We start from the raw sequence: 23,574 nt of genomic DNA on the forward strand, positions 1-23,574 counted from the left end.
AATTCAGTAAATCTAATCTGTCACCGCAGTTGAGGCAAATGGCTGGTATTTGCCTGGTCTAGAGGCAATAGAATTGTTATTCTACCTTGTAACCATTAAACTTTTCAGTCATCTTGAGTGGAGTGGAGAGACTATATATGTAGGCTGGATTTTCATTCTGAAAGGCCTAGAAATGAAAATATTGAGGAAAAAATGAATTTTGCTGTAGTTTTTTGTAGTTTTTGAGCTATCTATTGAATGCTGTGATATTACTCAGAAAAAAAAAATGCCCATAATAGAAGAGCAAATGGGAGATAGTATATACATTGAGTTTTTGTAATTAATTGTCAAGGCAATGTATTCAGAGCAGAAATGAGATCTTAAATATTGGTTTATGAAGATAGTTTATTTTATTCCATGTTAGTAATGGTTTTCTGACCTTCAAACAAGATTAGAAATTACAAAATCAATTATTAGTGCTAGGAAATACCTACCTTTGTTCAGTGGCTGAGAGTTTCATTGTCTCACTCAGTTTCTGGTAGTGTCTAACATCCCTTATTTTCAGGCTTTAATGAAATAAAAAATATGTTTATTACTAGCATCTTTCAAACCAGGATACCTTTTGTTTCTGCTTGTTTTTTTGTGTTCCTTATCAAAAAGATCAGAAGGTACATACTCGTATATTATTTTTTCTGTCTCAATGCTCGTAGTTCTGAAATAACTTTTTTTTCCCCTCCACATTTTTCAGTATACAGTGTTTTGCCCATTGTTCACACATTGTTTAAAGTATTTATATTTAAGGGCTGTTTTCTCATGTAAAAGCATATGAATCCTTTTTGTGACTCTCAAAACATTCACTATATTGTTTGCAATATTTGGTGGTTTGCAACATGCAAAGTTACGAACTGTACTGCTTCACAGCATGAATATTCTAATTGTACTTATATAGTATGTATAAAGTAGATGTATAGTAAACAAAATACACAGTGATATAATGATAATATTTAATTGCACTATTGAAATCTTGCATTGATGGTATAGGGTATACCTTTTTAAGCCACGCTAGAACACTGAAAGCTTTATTCCAAACTATAGTTATAAATTACAATTTATTATAACCTAGAATTATCTTTTCCAATTAATTCTTTTGGGGGGGGAGGGGGGGTGATCTTATGCGGAAATCTTGAAATTTAACTAGTACTATTGCTCTTTGATTCCAGCTATAAAGGTGAAATAAGGATGATGTAACTGTCAAAAAAAAAAAAAAACAAAAAAAACAAACAAAAAAAAACAACCCAACGATTCTAAAACTACAGCACTGTGATTTAGTGTGAAACATTGTGGTTTATTATGCTAGGCACAAAAGCTAAGCCTGAAAATACAGGAAATTTTGAGCTCTTTAAAAGTTACATTCATTTGCTTTTAGAGTATGGACCAGAAATTCACTGATTCATTAATGTTAATATGAATTAGAACATTGCATTATCCTGATAAAATGATACTCTCTCGCCTGCTTGTTGTCTGCCTCTCGTTTCCTCTCTCTTAGAAATTTATGGTTTCAGGCTCTGTTGTCATAAATTATTTTGTTCAGCATAAAATGTGAAGGAACTCTAAAAGATTTGTTGTGTTGTAAAAAGCTGTATTCTATCTCCAGTCTGTATTGGGGTTGCTTTTCGTAGAGCAAGGGGCCAGAGTATGTAGTTGTAAAGTAGCATTCGAAGATAGTTCCTTAAAAACCCAGCAAATGCTGGATTTAGATATGTTGGAGAAGAATCAACATAACTTATTACAGAAATTCTTGCATAGTTGTGACACTGCTTAAGGTAGCAGAGACATCTGCCTGTAAGTTAGATGGGCTTATAAAGAAAATTCAGCAAATTTTTTACCATATGGGAAGTTAACCACAGGTGGACACTAATCAGCACTTTAATTCAGTTTCTGCAGTTATTTCATGATGAGATGTAAGCTATGTAATACTTACTTTGCAGCATATATTGGGAAGAGATTCTTGTTTTTAATTTTGCAATCTCATTTCTCTTCTAGGTTGAACCAAACACAAAGCTTTTTCCAGCAACGTTTGTACGGCCTACAAGCACAAACTTGGTTCAGTTTGAACTTGGTAAATTAAAGGTATTAAGTATTTTCCATAAAGGTGCTCTTTTAAATCTGTTGGTTTCCACAGAAATGCCTGTTGAGTTGAATTTGTTTAGGTTGAATCTGTGGAGTGACTTTTTGTTTAACACATTAATTTCGTAAATGTAGTTAGTATACTAAGTTAGTATGTGCAAGTAATTACAAGTACAGCAAAACTAAATTGGCTTTGTCAAAATAAACTAATGACATTTTGGGAGAATACCCTTCATTTATTTTTAATCGAGTTTGTTTATTGCAATAACTCTCATATTTCTATACTTTCTTTGCTATCAATTAAAATACCATCTTTTGGTATTATAAGTTTAGTAATTATACTTAGGTGTTGCAAAAATAACTCTAATATACTTATTTATTTCAGAATACAATGCCTTTATCAGCAGCAATTTTTAAAAGTGAAGAGAGGAATCCTGTTCCTCAATGTCCCCCTCGCCTTGATGTGCAAACAATTACACCTGTTTTATGGAGCAGGATGCCAAACAACTTTCTGAAAGTAGAAACTGAGCGTGTCAGTGAACGTCATGGCTGGGTTGTGCAGTGTTTGGAACCTCTGCAAATGATGGCGCTTCATATCCCAGAGGAAAACAGGTACGTTTAGAAGGACCTACAGTAGCTTGCTTGTGGAGGAAACATATTGAAGTAGATAGTTAATGTTTCGGTGTTAGTTAAACCTGTCTTGGAGGATATTGACACTTGAACTGTTCAGAATTTCTGTTCGTACCTGCTGTGGTACTATGTGTGTGAAATATAAGCAGATGTAAGAGGCTGAATAATTTTGATGCCATTTGATTACATCGGCTGACATGAAACAAAACAATCTTTATGATTAATTTTCTTTGAATTATAAGATATTATCTCTTAAATCACTAGGTCTTTAAACACAGCTTTTTTCAGGTTGGAAAACAAAACAAAAAAAACCATGCAAATACTATTTTGCTGATTCTTTATGTATTAAATGCTTTCTAGTTTCACCTGCCTTGAATTTATATCAATTAAACTTTTATGTTCTTACTGGAGAAATCCTCATTTTCTTAGATTTTCAGATTGCATTAAACATTTGTTTCATCTTTGGAGTGATCATCATAAAGGTGTATCCAAATATCAGATGTTGTGAGCAGTGACAAATTTAACTATAAGCAAAAGTGTAGAAGAAAGCTAATTTAAAATGTATTCTATTAGCAGTTATTTTGCAGTGTGTTTTGATAATTTAAAAACTGTATTAGTCAACATAAAGTGAATTCAAGGAAAGAGAAAAAATATATTCTTTGTTGCAAAAAAATGAAAGAGTAATCCTCAATAAGCTGTAAAGATGCTGTTTTATGACAGTATTACTGTGGGGTTTCAGCTTTCCAAATACATTCCTTTTAAAAACAAAGCTGTGATTTACCATAGCTTCCTGAGGTGCTTTGCTGTCTTACCTTTTTCCTCCTCTTTGCTGTGGACTGCTAATTATAAAAAATCTCATCAAATTATCAGCACATCCACACTAATTAGTGTGGTTTAATGATGCAAGCATGAAGATTAGTCAGTACCAATCTTAGTATTAGTGGTTCAAAGCAGAACTGGCTAAAGTGTGCAGATATAAACCTTTTCTTTTAAAAAATTATTATTCATGTATTTGACTCATGTTCTCTTTCTTTATTTTTGTAACAGATGCGTTGATATTTTGGAACTATGTGAACAAGAAGATTTGATGAAGTTTCACTACCACACTTTAAAACTGTATAGCTCAGTTTGTGCCCTAGGTAACACTAGGGTTGCTTATGCTCTTTGTAGCCATGTGGACGTATCTCAGTTATTTTACACGATAGATAATCAGTATTTACCTGGACTCCTACGTTCTGGATTCTATGATTTGCTCATTAGTATTCATCTGGAACATGCCAAGCAAGCAAAGCTCATGATGAACAATGAATTTATCATTCCAGTAACAGAGGAAACTCGAACTATTAGATTATATCCTGATGAAACAAAGAAGCACGGTTTACCTGGAGTAGGGCTTAGTACTTGTCTGAAACCAAGCTTTAACTTTTCTACTCCTTGCTTTATTGTGACCAGTGAAGAACATCAGACATCGAGCCCAGAGATACCACTTGATACACTCAAATCTAAGGCCATAAGCATGCTAACAGAGGCAGTACAATGTAGTGGTGCTCATATACGAGACCCTGTTGGAGGACAGGTTGCATTCCAGTTTGTTCCTGTTCTTAAACTGATAGCAACCTTGCTTGTAATGGGGGTTCTCGATGATGATGATGTGAAGCAGGTGTTACTCCTCATTGATCCTAATGTATTTGGAGATCACAGGGAAGACTTAGAAGAGAGGACAGAGAAGGAGGAAGTTACGCAAGTCGAAGAAAAAGCTGTGGAAGCCGGGGAGAAAGCAATAAAAGAAACAAAAGCTCCTGTAAAGGGCTTATTGCAGACAAGATTACCAGAATCTGTTAAACTTCAGGTGACCATCTTAACATAAATTTATTATATATGCTATACTGCTGATGAAAGAAAGGTAGTTCTTTGTCTGTTGTTCAGTTCCTGAGATTTGAAATCAAGATCCTTATTCCATTCTGCCTTGTGACCTCACATAAATAACTTAATTTGATGATGATGCAATTCCTACGCAGTTCCTTCATACTCAAGATAGATATACTAATACTGATTTCATAGGTGTATTTTGAAAGGGAATTAATATTTCTAATCATTTTGAGAGTATGGAGTGAAAGACTGTGTGAATGCAATATAGTGTTACTGATCATCATAATAAAACTATAAATTTGTCACCTTTACATCATTAAAAGAAAAATACAGTGAGAAAAAACTTCTCTCGTTTTTACGATCTATTGCAATGTATTGTGTCCCCTGTAATTCTTTCCCAATTACAATTTAGGAAGTAGATTCTAAGCTAAACTGTTAAACTTGGGTCTGTTTTTCTTTACTAGATGTGCCATTTACTCAATTATTTCTGCGACTGTGAACTACAACATAGGGTGGAGGCAATTGTATCGTTTGCAGATCGTTATGTGTCAAAGCTGCAGTATAATCAGAAATACAGGTACAATGAACTCATGCAAGCCTTGAACATGTCTGCTGCATTGACTGCCAAGAAGACTAAAGAATTTCGTTCTCCTCCTCAAGAACAGGTAATATTAAACAACGGGTTGAAGCTAAAGATGAAAGAAAGTCTTAGTCATGATCAAGAGTTCTGAGTTCTAAATTAACATTGCAACCGCCAGAGAACCAAAATGGAATTTTAAATAAAATTTATTAAGATGCCACAAGGTACTCAATGTCCAAATGTTCATACTTGAACTCTAGAATTCAAGTTCTAGGTCAAAGGTGGCATAGATTTTCTCAAGAATATAGAAAAATTGAATGTTACTGTTCAATGCTGAGGAGCAGAGATTGAGCCAGTTTTGCAAAAAGAAAATAATTTGATAGTTTTAGTTGCTATGTGGTAGTGACATGAAGTTAGTGTTGTTTTGACATCTGTATGTTGGAAATGTTTAGTCTTTATCATCTCCAGAAATAGTTTACTATTAAGTATATCTGTATTTTTGTATCATTCATAATTAAAACTTAGAAATGACCAATTACCATAGAGCTGTATTAGAAATCTGTGCTTTATGCTGATTTGATTATAAACTTTAACAAGTAAAATATGGCTATTGTAATCAGTTAGGAAGTATTTTCGCGTACTTCAAGGTCTTGAATATGTTGCGGTTCTTTTCTTCCCTTAAAGATCAATATGTTGCTGAATTTTCAATTGGGAGAGGATTGCCCTTGTCCAGAGGAGATTCGGGATGAGCTGTATGACTTTCATGATGATCTTCTAATTCACTGTGGTGAGTTGGCAAGCTTTTACTTTTTTCCTGCTTTCCATGAAAAAAAAAAAAAACCCAGATCCACTAACAAAAATACTAATGTTGGGGCAAATTGGGTATTAGCTGTATTATTATCTATGCAATGAATTTCCTGACTAATTTTTAGTGTGGATTACTAAAAATATGGGAACTGTGTCATGGTTTTAGACAGAATAATACAGGAAAATATTTAATAGTTATGTAGCAATGAAATTTATGTATTAATTTTAGACTTAATTAGAAATAATAAAAATCACCTAGACAAGAAGATTGGGTTGCCTTAAAAGACTTACTGTGCATGCTATACACAAAAAGAGATAAAAGGATTATATTGAACATTATTGCTGTGAAATGAAGTAGTAGAAAATTTAATAAAAAGAACACTTGTTTTTGTTTAGTTTTAAGTTAGTTTTATGTGGCTTAAATAAATGCATTTTATTTGCAAAGCCAAAATTATTTCCTGGACTATTCAAATCTTAGCCTAATGAGGGAAATTTGGAATTATTAGCCCAGTGACAGTGATACTAACATTTATAGTTCAAATTATCCAACAGTTATAAAACAGTTAGAACTGGTGCATACAGACTTTCTCATATCTACCTCCTTTAGTGTTATGGTCACTCTTCAAGTGCCTTTCTGGGTCCTGTGGTTGATGGCACCCATGTTGTTCATGACGAAGGGGACAGGGTCAGTAGAGTGAATTGTAAGCATCTGAAGCTCTTCACCAGGAAGAGTATGACAGCACTAACAATTTCTTCTTCCTCTTCACTGTGTCTGCTTGAGGTCACTTTTAAATGCTTGTTAATATTGTCTGCAAGTTCTTTCTTCACTGCTCATCCTTAAAGCTGGTTTTACCCAGTTCATGGAATTGCATTCCTTTAGTGACCAGTAATTAACAATTTATGATCTCTGTTTATAACCATGGTGCTTCTCATATCATTCTGTATTTGTATTGTTAAGGCTTATGCTATCATCTTGTGCTTGTATTTTGAGGTACCACATTACAGTCTCCAGCAACCTTCAAGCTGAGACTTCATGATAAGCTAAGTACCATTTTTCAGCTAGCTTAGTACACAGCCTAAAATAGGTGGGTCTTGAATATCTAGGCTATGTCAACTTATTTATGAGGATGTTGTGCAAGACAGTATCAAAAATCTTTAAAGTCAAGATTTGTATCTGTAAGGCTAGCTACTTTACAGATGGAAATTAGGCTGGTTTGCTGTAATTTGTTCTTGACAAATCTGTGTTGATTGTTGCTCATCCTTTCTTTTAAATGCTTACCAAAAATCTTTGTTTCTCGTATTCCAGTATTTTTGCTAAAATGAATAGTCAGCATTCTTCCAGCTACTCATTTCTTCCTGTTTTTGTAAAGGTAGATACCGTGATTTCCCTTGTCCACTCACTTAGCGCTCAATCAGACCTCTAGGTTTGCCAAGATAATGCCTATTTGACATCAGTTCTTTAACTACCCCAGTATGAAGATTATGGGGATCCCAACTTATTTGGAAATGTCTGGCTGTTACAGACTTTTTATTTTAGCTTGAAATCTTATTACTGGTATTAATTGAGTTATCTGAGCTCCTGATGATGCTTCACCTTTTCATGAGGTGAAACCCTGTTGTTTGGGATTTTTTTTTTTTTTTATGGGTGTACTCTTGTTACTGTTTTCTACATTATATGTATATTGAATGAGATAGAGAATTGAAGGGAGAGAAAGCGCAGTCTCATGATTAAAATAGTTTAATGATCCTCTGGATTCTAAACAAAATCTTGTCTATCACTTTGTACAGATTTATCATAGGTGGTCACTGTAGACAAGTGCTGCTCATTTTCTGTGTCCTGACTTGGTCCTGAAAATCATTACTAAGCAATCACAGCTGCAGATAAAATGAATGGGATTGTGCATTGAATATGTAAAGAGTTTTTTAATACCAAGTACACTTTGAAGGCTAAGTGGAAAAATATGAGTGCAATCAAGTAATTAAAGGCTGCATCTTAATGACTACATACAAGTAGTCTGAATTAAGGTTACTCAGGAAGCCTTAATTCTAGGGTGTCCTAGCTGTGAGTGTTTAATTTTGCAAGCTAGATAACATTCCTCTGTTGTAATTTTTGTGTGTAATTTCTTGGTTAGAAGCAAAAACAAACAAACTGAAAATAGATTTTATTGCATAACATCAAACTGATACTTATCTGGTCCCTCTGCTGGGTTGGAACTGTCTGTTCCAGTGCATAGACCTCTGCCACTTGAATTGATTACAAATAGCAGCGCTATATGGTCAGCTTTGGAATAGACTGCTACTCTAAGAGGATGGAGTATGAGCAGTGCAGTCTATGACCTTGGAGCAGTGTCTATCCATTTCAGCTTCTCACAATTCTGAGTGTGTTTGCTTTTGTTCCAGTGTCTGTCTTTTCTTTCCTTCAAGGCCCTAGCTTACATTTTTCAAGTTTTACATCCTAGAACTGGTTTCCTTGTCAGGTAGTTCTTTGCTTCTTTTAATATCTTTGTCCGATTTATCTTTCCTCTTCTTATTGGCTTACACTTCCTATTCTTAACTTCATTCTTAGCTCTTCATTTTGCCCAGCCAGTCTCACTTCTCACTCTTTTCTCATTCCTCAAATTCCTTATCCAGTCTTGCATTTCAATTTCTAGTTTCTCTCATGCTATCCCACTAGCTCTGAATTTTGTCTTCCAAATCACTGACTCAGTCACTCCTAGTCACAACTTTAACTCCTTCCTCTTGGTAGCTGCCAATTCCAGACTTTTTCTAACCTGATACCGCATTTCAGTTCCTTCTTCCTTAGTTTCTTTGTGCAATACCAGTTACAGCTTCTGCATTTTATTCTTTTCCCTCTGCTCCAGCTTTTTTGTCCTTTGGTATTCTATTTGGAAATCTTTTCCTTTTCTTAGTTCTAGGAATCACATTCACTTCGACTGGCAACCAAACAGCAGCAAGTTAGTTACACTTCGGCTCTGCCCAGTTAGCTCTGGTCTGAGAGGAACGTGCTTAGATATTCTGTGCTTCTGCATGTAATACATGCAGTATCTGATCATCACTAAAAGGTGTGAAAGATTTGAAAATCCTTTGAATGGTTACGAAGCGATGTGTTGAACTGTGGTGAGCTAGTTGTCAAATGACATCCCTTCAGGTACATCTTGTCCTACGAATTTTTCATGAAGAGCTTTCATCACCAGTATAACATCTCTGAACATCTGCCTTCTTACAGTTTTAAATTCCATTAGTATGTTTGTTTATGAATGATGAATGTCTCCAGTGAAATAATTGCACTATAAGATTCAGCCATACATTTCTTTCTTTAGTTTACATTCTGCAATATGAAATAATTAATAATTATCCATTAAAAATCATTAATAATGAATCACATATTTAATCAAATATAACTATGAGTCATAATTAATGGCTATAGTATCTTCTAATAATACCACCTCTTTGTTTGTAATACTGAAAAAATGATACTGGATAATAATAATCTGGATATAAGAAATGTATGTGCTGAAATAAAGGTAACTATCTGAGCTAATATAATAAGTAATATAGCTAACATTTTTGAAAGCTACTGGCTTCCACATTTGTTCCTTTCTGTAAGAAATTTGTTGGTTACAAAACTATCCAATAAATATTTTGGTATTGTTTAAATATTGAAGCAGTTCATCTTCAAAGGTTAAAGTTTATTTCTGATTAGTTTTATTATCTGTTAAGGTATTCCACTAGAAGAGGAGGAAGAGGAAGAGGAAGATGCCTCATTGACTGGCAAACTCCGTTCATTAATGTACAAAATCAAGGGTCCACCAAAAGCAGAAAAAGTAGAACCTAGGGAGGAGGAAGAACAATCTCCTAGTAAGTTTTCTTCCCACATACATACTTTTGTGATGCACGTGTTGCAGGTTTTACAGTTACAACAGTTTATTTTCTGAGAAACCTTCATAGTGGACTGAAGAAGGAGACTGCATGTTGAAGTTCCTTTTGTCTTTTGGAAAAGTTATCCTATATATTGAATATCTTAGATGCATTGTTAAACAAGGAGTTAAAACAAAATGTATGGAAGAATTTTGATCAAGGTTGTTAAATTTAAAAAAAAATACTTATGTCACAGTAATAATCTAGACTCAAGCTCTCTATGCTTGACCTATCTTCTTTTTTTTTTTGAAATGCAAAAACTTTTTTCACTTTTCATTGCTGCATGAGAAGCTATATGGTTCTCAATATCAAGATATAGGTTGCAAAATGATTGTTCTGCAGTTCTTGGTTTGTATATAAAAAGTAATGGCTTTCACTATGCAAAGCTTTCTTTTCAATTTTTACTATTATGGGGTTAGATTCTTTACTGTCTCAAAAATACATGGTATAGAATTTACAGCATTCTGTGCTACTGCCTTAGGGACTTTGTTGTAGCTGAGGTAGCACTGAAATAGGTGTTAAAATGTGAATTGCAAGATTGAAGTTGCATAGCTCTTGTAGGCAGCCTGATTTTGGGTATTGTGATTTTGTTAATAACTGCTGAAGACTTGTGTTGCTCAAAAAGGTGATATTTCTGAGCTGGCCAACAAGTTAAGTTTTGCTGTTCTGCATCATTTGTGGTTTCGTGGAAGAGTTACAGTGGTTAATCAGTTATGTCAGCAAAACTTCCTGGTGGGCATACATAACTTTCACCTCTTATGGAACGTAAGTTCTGTAATCTCAAACTCTCTTGTAGATTCTAGTGCTATGCATCTCTGTGTGCTGTGCCCCTGCCTCTGATGCTTCTTTCAAAACTCAGTGTATGGTCTTTGTGCTCTTATTTTGAGTTCTTTCACTTCTATATGTTTTTGTATTAACCAAGTATATAATTACAATATTGTCTTATTCTGCTTGCTGATTTTATTAGAATTATGGTAGGTTTTTTTGTTCAACAATTTTTTTTGTTGTAAGAAACAAACAGAAACACTACTTTGGGCCATTTTTTTATCTTTGCCTTTACATGTATGTAATTCTGCTCACAGTTACTAGTTCTGAACTGTAGAAATGAGGGGATTTTGAGCAAAACTAAATGTAGTTGTTTAGATATCTAAATAAGTAGTACTAAGTGACTAAGGAGAGCATAATAATATTAGGAGCATTTTAGTTGATTTAGTATTAATGAATGAATTAACTTGGATAAAAACATAAGCAGCCATAGATCGATTTCTGTGACATTTACGTATGTGTAGTCTTATTGAGGTTAGTGAATTTTCCATATGTGTTATATGTGGAGATGTTGCATATAACTGGACCTTAAATAATTCTACCTGATGATGATGATGACTTTGTAAATTAATTAAAAAATAACTTGTTCTGATACATCTCAAACATCATATATGTATGTAGATATAGCCGTAACATACCCTTTCTGTACTGAAAGAACAATATTTGATGATATTCAAGATATTTGACTACTTAAGCAGAAGGATTTTTTTTTTTTTTTGAGTACAAATTCTGTATTCATATGTAGCTTGAGATGAAAGAATTTTCCAGCATTTAATATTGCAGGTTTTTTATTCTGCTCTTTTCTTCTCCAAAATCTGAGGCCAGAGCAAAATAGTTTGGATATTATTAGTTTATCTGAAAACTCTATAGTTTATAAATCTTGTTACCAGTGACCTTTTATGTTGCTTATAATATACATGAGAAGAACTGGCAATAATAAATTATCAGAAAAATTATTTAATGTTCCTTTCTGGAGAAGAGTATTATAAAGGAGGAGTAGTGGGCTATCCCTGTGGATTTGCTGAGTAGTATGAAGCTATGACATATTCTTCTTAGAAAATGGAAATATTTAACTCAAATGCTTGGAAGGTCTACATATATATATATTTTGAAACTAACGAGATAAGAAGAGACACAATCTCATCCCCACAGCTAGTGACAATATGTGTGGAAAAATACATGTTACACCACTCAAAACAGTCCTTCTGTCCAGCACAGTTTAATAACCACACCAGATTACTGTGAGTAATTTTTGAAGCAATATCAGTAATTAAATTAAGGTTTGTTAGGTTAGTGGTGTGGAACAGTATGAGCCAATAGGTTCCCTTTATTAAGAGAAAGGTAGCATAATTAAAACAATAAACCTCATGATTTATCTGTAAGATCTTTCAGGTGTGGACTTGGGTGTATACTCATCTGCTCATCCAAACTGTTTGGAATCAAGTTGCCAGCCGACTGGGCTTTGATGCATGACATAGCATGGAGGAAAACTTCAGTTCTGTGCTATGTTTTAGCACAGCTGCCTATGAATCCTTATTCTCTGCTTAGATTGTCCATGTGTTTGTGCATTCCAGTCCTCTGTTTTCAGATATATGATGTCTTGTGGCAGCAGTTGATGTCAAGCAAATGGGTTGATAAGCTTTCTTCTTAAAAAGAACTGACATCATATGTTAAAAGGTACCATGGAGGTTGGTCAGACTTGATTCTTTCCATTTCTGAACATGATACATGTCTCTATCATTTTTTTTCATTTTATTTTTGTTTATACTATTGTTCAATAGAAATATTGAAAAAGAAATTGTGGTTTATCTGGGACCAGGACAGAATAAGACTGACTTGGCCTAACTTGAATCTGTATAAGGTATGATATTGGTTAGAAGTACTGCCCCTTGCTTTTGTTCTTGTCTCTAGCAGACAGATGCTCAGAAAGCTTCCTTAGAAACATTTTTCATCTGAGACATGGAGCACAGGGACTTTCTGCTCTATCCACACATCTGTCAAACACTCTGCTGTCATCAAAGCTCCTACGTACAGTGTAGACCATGGCAAAGAGTTTCCTTCAATCTGTTCTCTGAAAACTCTGAAATCATAGAATAATAGACTAATTCTAATTGGAAGAGACCGTAGTCTCTGGTCCAACATCCTGCTGAAAGGAGAGTCAGCTGTGAGATTAGGCCCGGTAACTCAGGGCTTTATCCATTCAGGTCTTGAAAACTTCCAAGGATGGGGGCGACACAACCTCTCTGGGTAACCCATTTCGCTGCCTGACTGTCCTCATGGTGAAAAAAGTTTATGTCTATTTTAAAGTCAGGATTTCTCTTGTTTCAATTTATGCCTGTTGTCTCTTCTCCATCCACCATGCACCACTGTGCAGCCAGCTTCAGCTTTTCAGTAACCTCCTCACAGGCACTGGCAGGCTGCTCTTAGACATCCCCCCTCCCCCAAAGTTGTCTCTTCTCTGGGCTGAACAAGTCCAGCTCCCTCACAGGGCAAGTGCTCCAGTTCCCAACCATCCTGGTGGCCCTCCATTGAACTTGCTCCAGTGTCTTCCCTACACTGGGGTTCCAAAGAGTGACAAATAAGTGCATCACTCTGGCATCAGCCAGCTCTTTCAGCACCCTCTGATGCAGCCGTTTGGTCTCATTGACTTGTATGGGTCAAGTTCTCTCAAGTAATCCCTGACAAGATCCTCATCCACAGCTCTTAGTTCTCCTTGAATCCTGGCTGTAAGCACGGAGGCATGGGAGGCCTTGTTGGTGAAGCCTGAGCCAACGAACACACTGAATACATCAGTCTTACCTGTGTGCCCTGTCTTACCTACATTCACCTACTCCATTTAGCAATGGTCTCATCTTTTCTCTGTTCAGCTTTTTACAACCAGTGTAGCAGGCGAAGCTGTTGTTGTCCTTGGTGTCCCTAGAAGTGTCAACTCTAGGTGAGTTTTGGCTAATACCATCCTACATCCCTGGCAGTGCTTCTAAATGCCTCCTTTTAGCCTGTCCCTATTTTCATCTGCGGTATGCTGCCCTTTTCCATTGGAGCTCTATCATCAGTTTTCAGACTCGTCTCTTGACACATCCATTTGTTTTCCTGAGTATAGGGATGGACCATTCTCATGCTTGGAGGAGGTATCCTTTGAAGACCTACCAGCTTTCCAGCTCTCCTTTACCCTTCAGAGCTGCTGCCCATGGGTCCCATCTACCAGTTTCCTTGAACAAGTTGTAATCTGCTGAAGTCCAGGGTCTGTGCTACTCTTCTTCCTCACTCCCCTCAGGATCTGGAACCCCACTATTTCATAGTCACTGCAGCCATGGCTGCCATTGATTAGCACATCTGCAAACCATTCTTCCTTGTTAGTGAATAGCAGATGCAGCTGTGTCTCACCTCTAGCTGGAAAATCCAATACCTGCATCAGGAAGTTATATCTGATACCATCCAGAAATCTTCTGGATTGCTTATGTCCTGCTGAGTTACCCTTCTAGCAGGTGTCAGGAAGATTGAAATCCCCCATAAGAACCAAAGTCTCTGATCCAGAGACAATGTACTCTAGTTACGTCCTTTTCAATGTACTCCATGTGGAGTAGAAGGTACTGCGTGGGCAACGTGAGCATGCATATGGACAGTTACATGTTAGAAAAGAAAGGATTTTTTTTTCTTTTTTTTTTTTTTGGCCAAATGCAGTTTCTTAATTCCTCTTACTTCCTTTATGCCTTGGAGTCCCACTAGAAATTTAAGGTTTAAAGTTTGAGAGAAACTGTCTGTGCGCAGACATGTAAAAGCATAAGTGAGTCCCTAAAAAAAAATCCCTTAAAAGAAAAATCCTTAAAAACAAGCTCTAGCTGTTATGTCTGGAAGTAAACATAAAGACAGCACTTCTCAAAGAAGTTCTCAAAGAATTTATGTTTTGGTTAGTAACCTTTCTCTTCATAGTTGCTTTGCTTTGCTGAATTTAAATATGCCTTTCAAAGGGAACAGACCTGTTTTTGTCACTATTTTGGTGCTAATCTGTAGAGGGACTAAGCACATGAATGAGATAAAAGAAAGATTTGCTCCAACTATAGTAGCTGTCAATCTTTGCCTGAGTAGCAGAACTGAAATGCGCATGCTCAACTACGATCAGATCCTCAATCGGAGCTCTTTCCATGCTGTGTCACTGTGCTGATAATGTTTTATTGATTAAAATGAGGTTAAGCAGCTCCTTTTACCACCAGTACCTTGTACATGCAATAGAACCAGCTGTGAAACCTTTGCAGTACCACAGAGGTACAAAGATGACATCTAGTATGTGAGAGTGACTTTAATAACAGTTGTATATTTTATTATTTCACACAGTTTGGACTGAAGATCAACAGATGTCAAGCAGTATCTTTCAACAATAGGCTATTTAAACACCTTTTCTGACTTTGTAAACCAGTCATTTACTTTACCTTAAAATGATACTTTCTGATGGATGCCAACACACAGATTCAGAAAAAAGCTGAGCTCAAGCCTCAAACCCTGAAAGCACATGACCCTTTGAAAGCATGGTATAAAGAACTGCAGGATGGCGTAAGATGAGTACTATCACAATTTCATCCCATGAATGTGGAGTCATTTCTTAAACCATACTGCGTCATTTCTTAAACCATACTGCCTGTGCTCCACTTCTCTTCTTTGTTGTCTTCAGTTTTGTCTGTAGGCTGGCAGAAGAGAACATTATTCGTGTTTGTGTTCTTGGAGTGCTATGTGCTTGTGCTTGAGAGATCAAACAAATAATACCACTTCACCAAATGTAGGATTACAGAGAGCAGGAAAAGAAATGCAGTAAAGAAAGAGGCAAATAAAAGAGTGTGAGAAAGGATACTAAATAGAAGGAGCACTATGGGGACTGAATCAGAAGAGCACAAAGAAGTAGCATAAAGTCTGAGAGGGGAAAAGAATCGCAAGCAGCAGTAAGTACTAACAGTAAGAAAAATTTCCCTGTATACACCTCTAGAAAACAACTGTCAGATGTTTATCTTCATTTTTCAAGTTCCGAATGTAAAATGAGCTGATATAACTGTTTACAGCTTTGAGGGAAAAAGAATAAAATTTTAAAATAGGATCCTCATGTAAATGAGGTTCAACATAAAATATAATTAGATTTAAAATTAATAGAATTTAAAGGAAATTATTTCTCTTGGTCACACCATGTTTTTTTCTGGATATAGATGATTGGCCCCTGCTCAGAGGAGACAGTTTACAGTTACTGAGTACTATCCATTTAACTTGGTGAAACTGTGGTGTATTTATGTCCTATAAAGTGTGTCGTGTGTGTAAGTAAATGTTTCAGTTAGGGTATTAGAGATCACTTGAATGGGAATGTTTAGGAAACTAATAAATCAAGCCAGTTTGAAATTTTAAATAGCAGCTGAAATTTTAAAATTAAACATTAATAAATTCGTTCATTAACACACACTGTGCTAATGGTTATTTTTTACACATTATTAATCATTGTCAATATATATTCACTACATATACAAAACTCTTAGTCAATAATTCTGTATTAATTATTAGCCTACAATATCATGGAGCTTATGCCATAAAGTTAGCACTAATGGCTAAAGTCTTTGATGGTCTTAGTTGGAGAAGTTCAGGTGATCAGGCTTGAAAGCTCTTTGACAAGGGATGTCAGAACAGAAGCGGACTTCTCTTCTTCTTCCTTCCTCTTTTTTCCTATTATGTGTTTTTATCCTCCTTAACACTCCTCGCTACCTCCCAAAGGGGAATTTCATTTGTTCCTGATATTGCTTATATTGATTTTTGTTTTGCTGGTCACCCTTTTTGTGTGTTTGGCAGGATGCCCTGCCTATTGTCAGTCCCTTGTACCTGCCTTTTTCTTTATTCTTTATCCTGCAAATTCTGTTTGGACACTGTTTACAGGTTTTCCCATGCCTCCTAAGTGCAACTTCACAAGTATTTGTTTGCTCCTTTGATGGTTACATTGTCACATACTGAAGTAAAATAGCATATACATCGTGCTTGTCTGTCATCAGTTATCAAATAATTGCACTTTTTTTTTTACACTATTTTAACATGGTTATATTTGGGTTCAAGGCAAGGTGCTGTTAATTAGGTCCGGATTAACGCACTCACAGGTACTGCAGGCCTCTGCTTTGGCTACAGTGGCCGCAGAGAAATCATGGAAAGACTTGTTGTAAATGCCCATAATGCAAGCTGTTATGGGGATGCTTCTTCCTGATAGAAGGCTGGGAGAAGGAGATTTATCACTTTCACTCTAGAAGTGATTGAATTTTCAAGGGAGAAAAGCTTAGTCCATTTCCTCATAAAGATTTTTAGACTCTGCAGATATTTAGACTTGCTAATAGGGTTTGGTGACTCATGTGACATGTCTAGCCTCCATATTTTAGTATCACAGGAGCTAATGGTTGTTACAGGCAGAAAGTTGCAGGAACAAACAGGAAAAGTAGGAGATAAATTCATCTACTTGTTTAGTGTAGAATTAGATAGCTTTTGATTATAGGACTGACCTGAACACTTACACTGATTTACAAGATTACTAGATGAGGCTATCACAGCTGTTCTCACTGTAATTTCTTGTCTGAACCCTACTAAAGATCCTTTATTGATTGATATATATGTATTATATATATATATCCATTGGCATATTGTAAGAGAAAGCTGTGCAAAGCTTGACATCTGTAATGGAAGTTGTTACTCTTGAATTAAAAATCTTTTAACAAAAATAGCTGTAGCACAGACACAGTTATTTTATGCGAGTGGAGTGATGGATTAATTTCTCATGAATTACTTAAGTAATTCATAGTTTTATTTTTGTAATGCAAAGACATAGAAGGAAAGGAAAATGACATTTGTTGTTGTTCAAGCACAAATTAAAAAGAAAGCTTGTTTTAAATTAGAAAATACTATATTTTTGCATAATATTTATTATAATAAATGTGTTTTTAGATAATACAGTATATTCATAAATGTAGCTCTTGGTCTTAACCCATAACAGTCCATTTAACCCCAGTGACAATAGTCTGTGTAATTGTCCACGTGATTAGATTATTTGTATTCATAGTTGAATCAAATGCTATTTCATTAAAACAAGTTCTCTAAAATGCTTGCCATACTTCGTATCTGCCCTTTTATTACTTTATTGTGCCAAATATAAAACAAGCAGAAAGGGAGACAAAGGATTTGTTTCAGGAAGCTTTCTTCATGCTGCTATGACTAACGTCAGAAGCATTGTCCGACAAATATTTGAGCACTTAAAGATTATAGCATGTTTTGTTACATATTTTTATACAGAGGAAATTAATCACTTTCTAATTCAGGACCGTAAATAAAAAAGAAAATGGTTATTCTTGACTGTAGTCAATCAGTTTTAGCTTGTAAATGCTGTCAGAGCTTATACCATAGTATGTGCTACACTGTATGTGAATCATTTTTTGTTCTCTGAAATGCTGGATTTTCAGAGCAACCAGGCATGTTGCTAACCACAAATAAAACGATGTCTTATGTAACGGTTGTTGATTTCATTATAATGGAAGAAGAATGGTGAATGTTGTTTAGCTGACTGACTAGTTTTGTTGATTTAAGGAATAATACATGTTGTACTAATTAAATACCTGATTGCATTCAGTTATTTTAGTGGTGGGTCAAGCCATGATAGCAAGCTGAAAATACATTATTGCGTATATTACTGGTGCCTCAGAGATGCATTACTGTTAATTAAAATAAAAATTAAGGTTATCTTCCTGTTATAGTCTGTTACAAGGGCTGTTTCAGCCTCTTTGCTGCCTGGAAGCAAAACAGAGCCTGGTTGTAAGTGGCAGCCAGGAATGTCCTACATCCTGAAGTTGTCTTGAGTTCTGTCTACTTCAGTTGAGTAGCAGTTTGTCGTTAATATTTCATCTCTACAGTATTTCATGTTGATTTTGAAGCTATATTGTCCTTTTAGCTCTTCTTCCTTGAATAAATTTTTTACTGTGGCTGGTTCTGCTGTAGGCAGGGAAGGACACTTCAGGAAGCATGTGTTCCTTATCACTGTTACCTCACCCCAAAACACTTAAAATCAGAGACTTTGTATTCTGAGCTGTATTCCTGTACACATGTTCATGCCCTGTTCCCTAACACGGAAGGGATCTACATGGTGTAAATAGGTAACATGGTTCGATGCTTCCAACTGCTCTCAAACACCTGCCTGAGCATTTCGTTGAGTCTCTTTGAGCAGCTGACCTAGCTTTTACTCCTTCGTGTTGCCCAGGTGAGCTTGATATATAGTATGAATCTCCATGTCTAGCTCTTTCCTTTCTATAGCCAGTTATGAGGAGCCATGATTTGAGAAACCAGCTGTAGAATATTAATGATTTCCTATTTTTCCCTTGGTAGTGAGGAATAAGTAAGGTAATAAGCTCAATTCCTCCAGGTTTTCCCTTAGAACATAACCTTCTGCTGATCTTGCTCCTTGTCCTTATGAATCAAATTGCTTTTTGCCAGTTCTGAGTTTTGTAACACCATCCAAATACCATATGCAGAGTGCAAATGACTTCAGGGTGGTCTTCCAGTAGTGAGTGCTTCTCTTCCGTTTCTAATTTGTTCAGTTTGGCAATAGGCCTTTCAGCAGACTAGGAACCATTAATTTCGTTTCAGACTTATTTATTCCATCAAGAGTTGTGCAAGATGAGACAGCAATGCTGTTTTATAACCTAGAACACTTCTTATCTGATCTACCTGTTCTGTAGAGCACCGGAGAAGGTGTATTCTGCCATGAAAACATGTTTTGGTCTTTTAAGTCGTGTACTAGGATGTAAATACACTAATGCTTACAATAATCTCATGTGCTGCATAAAAACACATTTTTTATTCCCCAGAGATTCATATGTCAGCCATGTTTTCTCTTTAGTGGTGGTAGGACCAGTCAGTGTCTGGGAAATGTCATTTCTTTTTCAAAGTTTCTGTGGATTCTATTCTCATGAATCAGAAAGTATTCACTTCTAAAGCCTAAAGGCACATGGTACTTGGTCTTCAGAGTAGAAAAGCTTATGCATTTTATACAGGAGCTTTGGGTCACAAGAAATGCAAGTCGGACTTTCCTCTAACTCATCAAGAATCATCAGGTTGAAGTGCAGAATGACAGCACATTTTAATGCACTACATAAACAAGATGGTGTGAAATTCTCTTGCTTCTGTTTGAATGCTGTTAGCAGAGCTAGTGCATATAGTATAATACTTGCTTAGCAGCTGCATTTCTTACAGGAGCTGTCACCATTTTTGTGGCTGACTTAAGGCACTCCTAGTGAAAAGATTTGCATGAGATTCAAAATAACATTTTCACAGTCTTTTTTTTTTTTTTTTGATTCTCCAAAGAATATCCTCTTTGATATCAGTCTTTGCCTGTGTTAAGAATATTTGATAGTCTCATATCACCTTAGAATTCTGAGGGGACTGAGAGCATTTAGATCAATTTTAGATCAAGCAGTTATAGATCCTGTATGCATAGGATCTGAACCCAATGCAAGCCTTCATCATTTGCCAACCATTTGGGTGTATCATTAATATATTTTTTTCTTCATTTTCAGATGAAAATAGCTTTTATTGGAAGTTATCATCTCTGCTGGGAGGGAGGGGATGATTCCAACCCTTATTATAAGACAACTGTATGAGATAGCATGAAGATGTGCTTCAAGCTACTTAAGACAGATGCACTAGTTGGGGTTGTAGCATACTTCCCAGGAGCCCAGGTTATGCTACTGGGGAACATTTCAATCCCACACAATTAAGTAGTTAGGACAGGAACCTATTTCCATGTTTTGGTGAGCATGGTGACATTGCTGAAGATTCCAGCAGAGGGGCTGCTTTGGTTGAGTGATTCTACAGTAACTGTTTTTCTAGAAATGCTGAGTTTCACCTCCAGATAATCTCTTCAGGCTGTAGCTCCTCCTTGGCGTTATGATTAGTGTAAATGTGCACATGGACAAGATCAAAGGGCTATGGAAAATTACTTGACAGTAGCTGGAGAGTCTTTGAGATGTTTAGTCCATGTATGCACTCTTTCTTCTGCTTCAGAATATTTGCCTGCTTGCCCCAGAAATTTGGGATTCAGAGGGTGAAAGAAAGTGGGGGCCTGAGATATCCCCATGCTTTTATATCCACAAGGGTGGAGGAGGGCATGGCATATGTATGTTGATAAGGCTAAAAGTCTGTAGTCTTGAATGTCTGGTCTGATGTACTTATGGTGTGAATATTCATAGCCAAGACATCTGGAAGGAACTATTTTCTGCAAAGAAATCTTCCTTTCCTCTAAGCATGCATTCGTATCTGCTCACAAATGTACTTTTATTTTAGGAAGGCAATGCCAGCAGTTAAAGCTAGAGTTAAGGATGAATTAATAAAATATGATTTTAAAAACAAACTAGAACTTAGGATAAAGTCATTGAGGCAAGAAATCATTGACAGTTATGATCCCGGGACTTTTATAGCTGTTAAGACATGACTTGGGCAACTCATAACTATGGGTAACTCCTTATGCAGCCCCAGAACATAATTAAGACACTGGGATTTCTTGTTAGAGATCAGAAGAAACATTAGCAACTGTTTTTAGCTGCTTATCTATGTTACCATGCCCCAATTCCAGATTGCTCTAAGCAGTCTTCTAGATCCTGATAATTTTACATTGTATTTTTATATATTTAATATAAATATATATATATTTATCATTTTATGTTGGCTTAATTTTGCAGCTTTGTATTTGGTTAAGAGTCATTCTCTTTTCTGATTTTGAAATGCGTTAAGATTCAGAATAAATCTGATTTTACTTTTGAGTCCTTAGAGCTTTGCTTAATGTTTGCTTAATGTTTCTTTCATTAAGATTTCCATTTTTATTGCTCTGTGCTTCATTGTCAATGATTCTCTGGTATCTGAAGCAAAGAAAATGGTTAAGAGCTTGTTAACAGCAGTATTGTACTAGGAGCTGAAGTGTACAGGCCAGTAATTCTGTCAGTGTTCTAACGCATTCAGTTTAAAATCAGAGATACAAAAAACAAAGCAATAGCAGGTCTTATAGAGCCTTATTGTAGACTTTTGATTTTCCCCAACATTATTTTAGCCATGTTTCCCCCAACCTATTCAATGAAGTATGTATAACTTGGAAGATAGCTAAACTTAAACAAAAGGAAGGAAACAATTTTACTTCCATTTGTCTTAAAAAATGAAGCATCTTCTTGCATATAATTCACAAACATTTTAAGGTTATGAAGTGACTGTGGTTGTGGAAATACAAAGTTACTTGTATCTGATTATGATAATATATTTATTTTAATATCAAAACAATGTTTTAGTACTAAACCATATTGTCAGAAGTTAGAGGTTCATCATTAATCATCTTGTACAGTATTATATTTCTTTAATACAACTCAGTGGAATATATTTATAGCTTATTCTTTTTATATATTGAAAGATGTGTTAGACTGATGTAAGTCGGCCATTATACCTTTCTCCGCAGTGCCTGCTTAACAGAGTTCTCTGTAGAGGATGTGAGTCTGGTAGAGATATTTGTCGGAATGAAAAGGAGATACCTTCCACGTGCATTAGCAGCATTGATTATGGTAGTGTCATTGCTGCAGTAATCTTTACTACTTTTGCAGCTTCATCAAACTTTGAATTCCATGATATATATCCAAGTTTTACTTTTAAGTGGGATGACTAAGTATGATGATTGACTTACAGAATCTTATGAACCTGTTTTCCTATAGAATTAGTTTTTTTCTGATTCTTCAGTGTCTTCTCCATCTTAAAATATGTCAGATCTCTGGTATTATAACAACAGAAACGGCCTGTGATTTTTTCCCACTAACGTGGGTAAATCAAGTCTAACTCCTTAAACCAATCTCATTCCATAATTTTGATCAGAATCAGGCTCAGTTACATATTAGGAGATGCCAAATATAGAAAACAGAATGTTTGGTTTATCCTGTAATAGTATGTTTTTACTAAAATATTAATAATATTTTAGTTACATGTATAAATAACTGATGGTTAACTTATGTGTGTAAAATTGGGCTCATAATTGACTCAGTGAAAATAATATTTTTGTTGCCGAAATGGAAAACATCTATTTGAGTTCAATGCAGCAACAAATTTATATATTTTGGGTGGTACTAAGGAAATGAGGGGCTAGATTCATAAAACAGGAAGACAAAAATTAGTGCCTGGTTTGTCCATTAGCCCTGCAAGAAGGTCTGTCACCTGGGATTTTGGAAGAGCTAACATGATTTTCTCTGCATTTAACAAGATTTTTGCCCAGGTCTCTTACTTTACAGGGAGGAATTGTTGAATTCCTCCCTGAATTTACTACCTCAGGTTGCAGTTTATCCCATTTACCCTAATGCCTCCCCCTAAAAGTCAGAAATTCAAAGTAAGTTGATATCTTTCTTTAATAAGATAATTGACTTATTGACAAAGAAAGTGTATTAGATTTCTATAACTAGAAATCAGTGACATATTCAGTGACTTGGAAAGTTATGGAAAATTATTAATTATTCTAGGGAAGAAGAGGTTAGTGCAGGAATCCAAGGGGAGACCACATGGTAGCACTGAAAGAGGAAACTGTCTTGGTTGAGGGAAGTTAGAAAGATTCTTTTCAGGGTCATTGAACATTTAATGTATACGATCTAGAACAGCTCCAAGCAGTGTGCATTGCGTAGTTCCAAACAATATGATTTTTTAGAAAATGTTTTCCCAAGTGACAATGGCTTTCCACTAACAGATGGGAAATATAGATTAAATTCCTCTGTTCTAAATCAATTTGCATCTCCTGTTCCTTGCAGTGTGTGCATCATTATATCATTCTGAGG

The 23,574-nt window shown here is 35.6% G+C and overlaps 1 protein-coding gene across 1 annotated transcript in view; it reads left to right on the forward strand.

Annotated features, from left to right (window-relative positions):
• Positions 1-23,574, forward strand: part of RYR3 (ryanodine receptor 3) — a 272,262-nt gene that overhangs the window by 137,308 nt on the left and 111,380 nt on the right. The window contains exons 33-38 of the mRNA XM_064512440.1: positions 2,023-2,109; positions 2,492-2,718; positions 3,784-4,585; positions 5,070-5,270; positions 5,870-5,972; positions 9,713-9,850. Of these exons, the coding sequence (XP_064368510.1) occupies positions 2,023-2,109; positions 2,492-2,718; positions 3,784-4,585; positions 5,070-5,270; positions 5,870-5,972; positions 9,713-9,850 (1,558 nt within the window). The remainder of the gene's footprint in view (positions 1-2,022; positions 2,110-2,491; positions 2,719-3,783; positions 4,586-5,069; positions 5,271-5,869; positions 5,973-9,712; positions 9,851-23,574) is intronic.

This window comes from Dromaius novaehollandiae, chromosome 5 (genome assembly GCF_036370855.1).
Source record: "Dromaius novaehollandiae isolate bDroNov1 chromosome 5, bDroNov1.hap1, whole genome shotgun sequence".
Lineage (NCBI taxonomy): Eukaryota > Metazoa > Chordata > Aves > Casuariiformes > Dromaiidae > Dromaius > Dromaius novaehollandiae.